Source organism: Cucumis melo, chromosome 6 (genome assembly GCF_025177605.1).
Source record: "Cucumis melo cultivar AY chromosome 6, USDA_Cmelo_AY_1.0, whole genome shotgun sequence".
Taxonomy (NCBI): domain Eukaryota; kingdom Viridiplantae; phylum Streptophyta; class Magnoliopsida; order Cucurbitales; family Cucurbitaceae; genus Cucumis; species Cucumis melo.
The window spans coordinates 32554646-32564441 of NC_066862.1; the positions used below are offsets into that span (position 1 = coordinate 32554646).

General features: G+C 31.9%; 1 protein-coding gene across 2 annotated transcripts; it reads right to left on the reverse strand.

Annotated features, from left to right (window-relative positions):
* Nucleotides 1-955: 955 nt before the first annotated feature.
* Nucleotides 956-6822, reverse strand: LOC103491082 (65-kDa microtubule-associated protein 1-like). Of its 2 annotated transcripts, none has more exons than XM_008450906.3 (10): nucleotides 6703-6822; nucleotides 5263-5363; nucleotides 4978-5181; nucleotides 4629-4877; nucleotides 4323-4538; nucleotides 2984-3139; nucleotides 2580-2891; nucleotides 1892-1979; nucleotides 1651-1799; nucleotides 956-1543 (listed from the first exon to the last, which is right to left on the reverse strand). In XM_008450906.3, the coding sequence occupies exons 2-10, from the start codon at nucleotides 5332-5334 to the stop codon at nucleotides 1247-1249; spliced, it is 1743 nt and encodes a 580-aa protein (XP_008449128.2). In that variant the 5' UTR covers nucleotides 5335-5363; nucleotides 6703-6822; the 3' UTR covers nucleotides 956-1246. The 2 variants fall into 2 exon arrangements, with proteins under 2 accessions (XP_008449128.2, XP_050941631.1); XM_051085674.1 differs by having other exon boundaries at nucleotides 6547-6751.
* Between the last annotated feature and the right edge of the window lie 2974 nt (nucleotides 6823-9796).

Consider the following 9796-nt stretch of genomic DNA (forward strand, 5'->3'; position numbering starts at 1 on the left):
GATACCCTTCCCCAATCCAACCCTACAACTCAATCTCCCACTTAGACACCCATCAAACCAAAATAGCACCCAACATTCGATAACTAAAAATGCACTCAAAGAACATAAATGATCTCGATGCTCAAAATTCTCAACGCATATCTCTACTGTGTCAAAATTCATCAACATTTGAAACTCCACATTTTGAATTCTCCAAACCTAAAAACCATTTGTTCAAAAAAATTTCAATCCACATCCCCACTTTCAAAACTATCATTTGAAAATATACTCATTGTCATCCGCAAAATCCCACTTGAAAACATGACAAACACAAATTTGTTGGAGAAAACGTGTTCCCATTGCAACGGTATCATATTTATTCTTCATTGATCGCATTTGAAATCTATATAAATTGTTCGTCCTCATTGCTCAAACTGGAGACTATTAATGAATTGCTACCAAAATTTGATCAATCCTTGAAGATTTAAAAAAAAAAAAAAAAAGAAGTCAAAACATGGAGCACGTATGACTCAGTTATTAATACAAAACAACTACTACGAGAGATTTATGTTCAAGATTTAAGTGACAGATAAAAATTTAAAAAACAATTAAAAATAAAAAAGAACTAGTGAATAACAATTTTAGTTAAGATAGTCTAATTAAACAGATATACCACCCAAATGGATTTAAATCTTCAATCTTCTTCATTCAAATCCTACTCTTTTTTTAAGAATTATTTGTTAACTTCATTTCACATTTCTAATCATCAAAATTTTTTAAGCTATACATCGCTATTTCCCAAATCAATTCAACTTTACTCCATTAGTATAAAAAAAGTTTACAATAATTCATTTCGTGGAATCTGTCTGCATATTGGCTTGGCAGAGCTCAAGCAAGCATCATCGATTGGTAAAGATGTATAAAGCCATACAAAACAGAAACCACAACATTAGAGAGTCTAATTGAACTAGATTAGTGAAAACCAAAAAGAACTCGCCCATGGAGGACTTAACTAAAAGTAGAAAGAGCTGTATTGCCCCCCATTTCTGGACAGTAGAGTACAAAGATTTAGGACAAAATAACTACTAATATTGACCCACAAACCTTCCAACTTCTAACATACACAACAACTACAAAGAACATCCCACTCTCCCATCATTAAATTTCGTTATTTTGTGGAACATCTCCACTACCAGCACCAACTACAAATATTACACATGGTATTATATAGCCCTATTTTATCAGTACTTCTCTTCTATTTCTCTTCTCATGGTGAAGCTGAAACAGGCTCCGTACCTGAAATGTGTGAGCCAGAGTCATCTTTCGAAATCGCGTCGTATTTCACCGGTGTCATTGGTCTCATACTGTCTCTTTTGCTATCTTTGTTCATTGATCTAGATCCATTTTGATTAAGAGATAACCGTCGGCTGCTAGGTGTTCCGTTTGCAGCTCCATTCACACGAGGCCCCCCTGCCTTCTTTGTAGTGGTTCGAACAGGGCTAGGCCTTGAATTGGTGATGATCTCTGGGTCTGTGGTTTGCTGATCATGGAATTTTTTATGGTCCTGCAATGTCCGAAGTAAGAGGCCGCAAAATAGAGGGTGTTTGTCAAACCGAAAGTAAATGTATATGAATAAGTTCATATATATATAAGAGGTTTGAAACAATTTACCCTCGATCGTCGTTTTTCTTCCTCTCTTTCATGCCTGAGCATGGTGTATTCGTCTAGCATAGCAAGGAGAGGAACACCGTCATAAATAAACGAGATGCCACGATCTTCCTCCCAAGTCCGAGTTTTGGCAATTAAAGTGTCGACAAGAGCTACATAACCAAGCCATCAAGAAGAACCAAGCATTAATATCCAGGGAATCGTAAGGAGAATATTGAAGTTCTCATATGTATTTACAACAAACCTGGAATTTTGTTAACCAGAATTCTAGCTTTCTCTGCACGTTTGAGATTCAAATGAGCCCCTCTGCTAGCATTATACCTATTATCATCCTGCAAGGTGACGCCACAATCGTGTCAAAACACAACACAAGTCCAGTATTTTTGAGAAATTTAAAGTATTAGCATATACATTTTAGTCTGAGTCTATAGGAGTGGCATTCAAAGTTTCAACTGTGAAACTGGCATGATGTATCAGTTGCCAATCCTTTGCACTTTTATCAACTATGGTAAGAAGTAAAATTAATTGTAAGTTTTCCAGTTAATTTTTTTAAAAGCAAGTCCACGTTTTAGATCTGTGGATTTACCAACTGCAGCCACGCAGAAACGAATCTTCCATGGCTGCATTCAACATACTGCTAGGCATTGAAATATATAACAAGTGTTGGATATTATGGGTCTGTGTACAACAATTAAAAAAAATAACCATGTCCAGCCATGTTCAGTAAATAAAAATTTCAAGTTTTCAACTATATTCTAATAAAATCCATGTTAAAACTGAAGCAGTCCAGGTAATATGAAATGGCAATTCCACAGAAAATTATAAACTGCCAATCAGTTTATGATTCCCTGAAATAGAATTTACTTAGGCATGTAATCGCAAGTTTTTATAATAGTGAATTTTTTAATATCATAGCAGGAAAGGACAAGTACCCGATTGTAGTCTTCCAGCCAGCTCTCTTCTTCACATGCTAACATCCATTTTTCAACCTTGTCTAATATTTCTTTCCTGCTGAGAACTTCTTCTTTGGCCTTTGCTATTTGATCGTCCATGTCATCCAATAATTCAGCAGGCTCAACATTACCAGAATCAATTAGTGCCATAATTTTTTCTCGAGCTGCCTCCGGATCTATTTCTATGTGAGCATGAGAAAATATCTCTTCAAGTTCAGATTGTTTCTTGAAAGCAATTTCCTTCATCCTACTAGCCTTGAGTTGATCAAGCCTCTCAACCTCCACCTCAGCCTTATAAATTTAACACGTAGAACCAGAAAAAAAATGTCAACAGCCACATCCATTCAAATTTACAGCATGATATCTACAGAATACTCAAATACCTGCTCAATCAAATCAAGAGCAAGAGCCCCTGGGACAGTCACTTCATCTACTGATGCTGATATATTACACGTGACATGGTCAAATAAACTTCTTTCTTCTGAGGGGGTATCCATCAAATTCCAAAGATCAATCAGCTGAGTTGCCAATTCTTGAAGCTGTATAAGACAAAATACAAAATAATACAAAGTTAAAAAGCTCCAAATAAACAAGTTAACTGAAGAAGTACATAGTTCGCCTTGGCAATATCACAACATCATAATCTAGAGGACGAAATAATGCAAGCTCTAGTACGAATGAGAATGTACACAATAAATTTTATCTCTACCCTCAACACCTGACAGATACAGGTGTTGTTGAAATATCGTAGAGTTGCCCATGCATTGGTTCTAGCTCTAAAAAGCTCAAGTTTCCCATTCATTGCTATATTTACTAGTTGCAAATAAAGAAGAAAAGATAACTGGTTCAAGCTCTAAAAAGCTGAAGTTTCCAATAAATTGATATATGTACTAGTTGCAAAAAAAAGGAGAAAAGACATACCCAGCTAAGAAACAGTCAGAGCGTATGGCATGCATCTGCTCCCATTTTAATGTTGACTAAAGCAATAAATTCATTCACGGTGCAATACACAGGTATTCTAATTCTAATTTCATTTTAAAGATAAAAATGAGAGATACATTTTTGTGGGAAGATTTTAAATTTTAAACCAGATGAATAATCTGTAAAAGAAAAAGTTCATTAAGTATCCTTTTAAATGTCAGAACACGATTGATACAGATTCTTGACGTATAGGTTTCAGATAAAATAAATGTCCGTTTTCACATTTTGCACCAGGGAAGCAAAGCAAACGTAATTTTGAAATTTTCTTCTTTAGAGTGTGTTTGAATCTACTTCTTCAGTAACTTTGGAGGATATAGAACAATCAAAGAATCTAAAGTGTTTGGTAATGAATAAAAATCACTTATATAATCATCATATTTGTTTTAAATCCTTTTTTGAAGAATCGTTTTGAAGTTGATTATTCAAAAAATGAATCTAATGTGGTTTGAAGTTGATTATCCAAAAAATGAATATAGTGTGGTTTGAAGTTGATTACTCAAAAAATGAATATAATGTGGTTCGAAGTTGATTATCCAAAAATGAATATAATGTGGTTGATTGTAAATCACTTTAGGATTAATTATGCTAATTTAGCATTTGTAGAATAACTCCCGATGTAGGCAAGAAAATGAACTTTTGATTAGAGAAAAACACAAATGTTTTAGTTAAGACAATTTTTATAAATAGCATTTTAATAAAAATGTATATTTTTAAAAAGTGTTCAAATTAGAAGGTGTTTACCTTATGTAGCCTTTGCTTTTTATCTTCTTTCAGCGCTAAGACCATCTTTGCCAGCTTGGATAAAGTATCGTTGCTAATGCTTTTAGATTGCACACCAGTTGCATCATTTAAGCTTGGGTGAACCTCGGTTACAGTGGCAAAGAAATCAATTCCAAGGACAGCACACAGATCATGCACGGTGCTCACAAATTCAAGAACTTTGTGCAACCTTTCACTCTGTTCATATTTGAATATTAGATCAAATATTGGCGTGATGAAGGAAGAAATATAAATAAAAACAGATTGCTCCCCATTATAGAACTTCACCTTTTCCTTCTGCAGTTCCTGAAGTTGGCAATGGTATTCATCGAGCTTTTCTATCGAAAGTTGAGATTCATCTACTACTGGATTCTCGCTAAGGTTTAAACTCCCAGCAATCTCCCCACATATTTTCTGAATCTCTGATTGTACATCAAAAAATTCCTTAACCCTCTGCTCTTTCTGTTTCCAAAGCTTTTCAAGAGCTGGAGCTATGGCAGCAAGCTGTTCTTTGATTGTTCCAGAAGCCTTCTCAGGCTGTAATTAAAAGAAGAGAATAGAACTTGATATGAATCACCAAACAACTGCATCAGCATTCTCTGAGATATAAACGGCGTCATATAAAATATTTACTCACAAATTCAGAAAAACTTTTTTCACCAAGAGCAGATAGAAGACTGGAAAGCTCATGCTTTGCATCTGACAAAGACTGCAAAAGTTTTGCCCTTGACTTATCAGCTAGCTCAACTTTCCTTTTGTAGACATCCAAACATTCTTGATCTATCTGAAGCAGCATTTTATCTCGTTCCTCATCAGTTTCACCAACTTCATCCCAAATTTCCTGAGATAATCTTCGGTCAGTCCATAGAAAATTTTTAGATGAAATAGAGGAAGCAAAAGATCAACAGTGTGATTTACTTACTTGCAGTTTCTGCAGTAGGGTACCACATGTGGTTTCTCCTTGAAGAGGAATTTGTGTATCTGCCACCGCCATTCACAAATCTATTAACTTCACACCTTTATCTGCATCAATCAAACTCTCAAAGTTAGGTTCTGTGCATGAAACAATGCAATGTTAATCCTGGAGATCACATCACCCCACTCCCCACACACTTCATGAGTTTTAAATTTTGATGCCATTAAAAAAAACAGTATATGAGAGACTGGAACCACAGTATCAAAACATAGTGGCCAAACAATTTCTATGAACATATATACTCTGTGCATAAAGCATGCCATGTGAATATAGTTGAGAGAGAGAGAGGGAGGGAGAGAGAGAGAGAGAGCAATCATAAACTCAACTTACAATTCATCAAACTGATCAATTAACAGTTCCTTCTACTCAAAACCCAATAGCTAGAAAATTTTCTTATTCCAAGTTGAAGTAGTTCATTTCGTATAAATGCACTTAATCTACCAAATAAACCGACTCAAGGCACAACAAAACCCAAAAGTAATCCAGAAGAAAGCTTTTTAAGATCAAGACTCCAACACAGTCCCCAATCACAACAATTCACTCTGGGTTTTTAAGAATTTAGTCAGAAAAAGGTACGAATCTCAAATTACGCAAATTTACCAAAATCGCAGAACCACAACAAAAATTAAACCCTACATTTCATAAAACCAAGAGCAAGAAAGAGTCGGGGACACTCTGCACCCTCACAGTACAGACTTAGTACGATCACATTCCAGGAGGAAGAACATAAAAATTCAACTAAAACCCACGTATGAAAATTAGAACAGCCACTGAGAAAAATGGCCACTAAAATCATCCTCGAAGCCAATGCTTCTGTGACTACAGCTTCAGATCTACAAAAACTCCCATTCTATCAAAGAGTTCCCACGATTAACACAACCCAACGTAAATCATTCCACCAAAGGTAAAAATCAGTCCAAAAAAACAAATTAAACCAGCTCAAGCAAGATAGAGACCACAAAAAAAAAACCCTCATTACCAAAACCCACAACAATAAACACAAAATCACAAATGAATATTAGCTACAACAAACACCCGATCCTAAACCCTACATTTCAGAGAATTAAGAATCTACAACACCCGGATCTCACTCATTAACAGACTCCACCAATCACATTCCAGGAAAGAAAACAGAGCAAACACATTGAAAGAAAGAAAACCCAGATACAGTAACTCAAACCCATCACTAGCATTAGCAGCAGAAGAATCAAACAAAAAAAAAATCAATACCCAGATCTTGGAAGAAGCAAAAAATGTATTCAGATCTACAAGAAAAGAGAACTTGTACTGTAAGTGTTGGTGATTGTGGGTGTGAGTGATGAAAAGTATAACTATGAGAGAACAGAGAAATGGAGAGAGGAGAGAGAGAGAGAGAGAGAGGAATACAGAGAGAGTGTGAGAGACAACAATCCAGAGCATGCAGATTAGAGGAGAAAATGATGGATGGGAAGGGAGGGTTGGGGGTTTGGTAATGGGACCCTTAAATACAAACAATATCCAATTGTTTCAACATAAATACATCATAATTAATTGTTTTTTTGTAATCACTCTTAATTACCAAAGTGACACTCTCACTATACAATCAATACTAATAAGTAATAAACCCATCCTTCTGGTACCCTCCCTCCATAATACATATCAAAATTGTTGAAAATATTCTTAAACATAACATATGAATAATTTTAGATGATATCACAAATAGAAATTTATTATTGTTCATTAACTCTCATAAAATCTAAAATTATTTTTATATTTATATACTTATTATAAAAGATTTTTTTTTTTTTTTATTTGGATGCATAGAAAGAGAAAGATTTGTTGTGAATTGTCATGTGCCCTATCCCCACTCCCTATCTCATTTCTTAATCACAATTCCCTTCTCTTCAATAATACCTATTATCTCTTTTTCTATTTTTTTTTTCCTTTTTCATTAAAAGAAGGGTGATGGATTCTAACCAACAAACTTTTTCTTTTTAATTTTAGGTAACTAACAAAAAAAAATGAAAATCAATGTACGTCTTTTTAACACATTAAATTGAAACAAAAACTAAGAAGACGATGAATTAAAACAAAAACCAAGAAAACAACGGTTTTCATGTCACGCCTCCCAGAACTGAAAATTACAAGTATGAAATGATAAGTCATGTGATATGATTATTTTTACCAGTTGGTCCAATGAAAATCAAGACACGGATGTGATGATCTCGAATGACATCAACGAAACTTTGTTTACTTGTAAGCATTCCAAAACTACCATTGAATAGAAAGTTGTCATGACGATGTTGGATAAAAAACGGGAGTTGAAACATTGCAACGGTAATCTAGAGTAAAATTTGGTAATTGAATATTACTATAATGTTTTAGGTTTCTTGTTACACCTGTTTAAGTCTCAATTCTTCGTTTTAATATATTTTTACTTCAAAAGCAAGTTAAAAACAGTATTTTAACTTTGGGTATTTTTAAACAAATACAAAACCGTTTTTTTTTTTTACAATTTGTCTTAATTTTCTTTATAAAAAAAATCAAAATATACTTATGGAATCAGAATTTGAACCGTTTTTTCTACTTGGGATGATCATTTTCATCTATATGATTTGTTAATAAATACAGTTCAGTTAATTCAAAGATATGTTATGAATTTAAATATAAAACTTGATTTATTTAGACATATATTTTCAATCAAGGAGTTGAATTTTTGTTCTTATCTCTACCAACCCTATTGGTAAATTGGAGAAGAAAATTATTTGATACATATTTGTGTAGCTTTCCATTTGTGATGTTTAAATTTTAGTAAATATAGAATGATAAAAATAATTGATAAAGAAATCAAACTGTCAAAAATAGTAAAATAAACAAAATATTTTTTTTGTAGTCGAGCGTAATATATTTTTATCTTTTACTAATTTTTATATGAAACGTAAATAATTTGTTTTTTCGTTATTATCAAAAAAGATATATATATATATATATATATATATTAACTTTTTTAAATTACTCTAAATTCAGTTCAATATAACAATTTTACGGTTTTTTTGTATAAAGCAAAAAATATAATTTTAAGATCGTATCATTTTGCTATACTTACAAATATTTTTAAAAGTTTACATTTTAAAATAAATATTTTCTTTTCTTTTTAACTGCTTTTTGAAGTTTTGTCCAAAGCCCTAATGTCAAACAAAAGAAACACACTTTTGACATTTCCACCCCTTTTAACAATTTAACCAATATTTCAAAAGTGACTGCAGTAAATAAATTAACCATTATAGTTTCTACTGTTTTTCTTAGAGAATTTAAAAGAAAAAAAAAAGACCATTCATATACTTTAAATTGTGAGAATTCATAGCAAAATCATGAACACAAAACTTGTAGGAGTATATTAATTTACGATCTTCATCAAATTTTGTTTAAATAAAATAAAAGGTTAATATCTTTTAACTTTTGAGTTTGTTAGAATTATGTTCGTTAACTTTGAAATATTTCTAGAAAAAAACTTTGGATTCACTAAATTAATGAATAAAAAATTTAAGATTCAAAGACGGCATGCATAACATAATGTTCTAACATTATTCATATAAATTGATGTGACACGACAACCAATGTACATAAAATTTAGTAAAATTTGCGTTCGATGTTATCGTAATTAACATTTTTTTAATTGAAATAAATACTAATATGTCTTAATCTTCCATACATTTAAAACTAATTGGTAATTCACACTGCATTCATCACACCTAAAACTAAGGCTATTAGGTCAAAAAAAGAATTTATTTTAATAGAAAACTCTTTTAAGTGAAGCTCTTTTTTTTAAAAAAAAATGATTTTAAATTTGGAAAATTAAGAAGATGGTTTTCTAAATTTATGGAAAAATAAAAATGTGAAGAAGAAAAGTGTTTGAAGGACCCAAAGTTTGATTATTCCAAAATTGTGAATGTGTTGTCAGGACAAAATTCTTGCAAGTTGGAAGTGAATGAAGGAAGGAATTTTTCTTTTATAACGTGCAATTCTGAAAAAAAGAAAAGTTAAAAAAGTATGAACAAAGAAATTATAACTCACTCCCTTTTATTTTTTTTATTTATAAACATATGCATTTTCATATATATTATTATTTTCTTAATTTATTATATTATTGTTCTAGAATTTTATTCTAATCTCGCACGTTCGGATGTCTAATTTTAATTATTGTAATCGAATATTAAAAATTTTGTTATCAATTTCAATATCAAAAATCTAATTCCCTCACCTTTATGTCGTCAAAGTACATAAGATGAACGTCGGATCATTAATATAGCTAAAAGAAACGTTATTAATGGAGGTTGAATCTTGAAAAAAATTATTCGTTTAAAACTACTCAACATATTTAGAAATATAAGATAAATAAATGAATGTAATATATTTGTGAGTGTTAAAAATAAAACGAACACAAAACAAGTAAAAAAATAAAACTATTTACAAAATCTATCAAATTCACACACTTTTTATT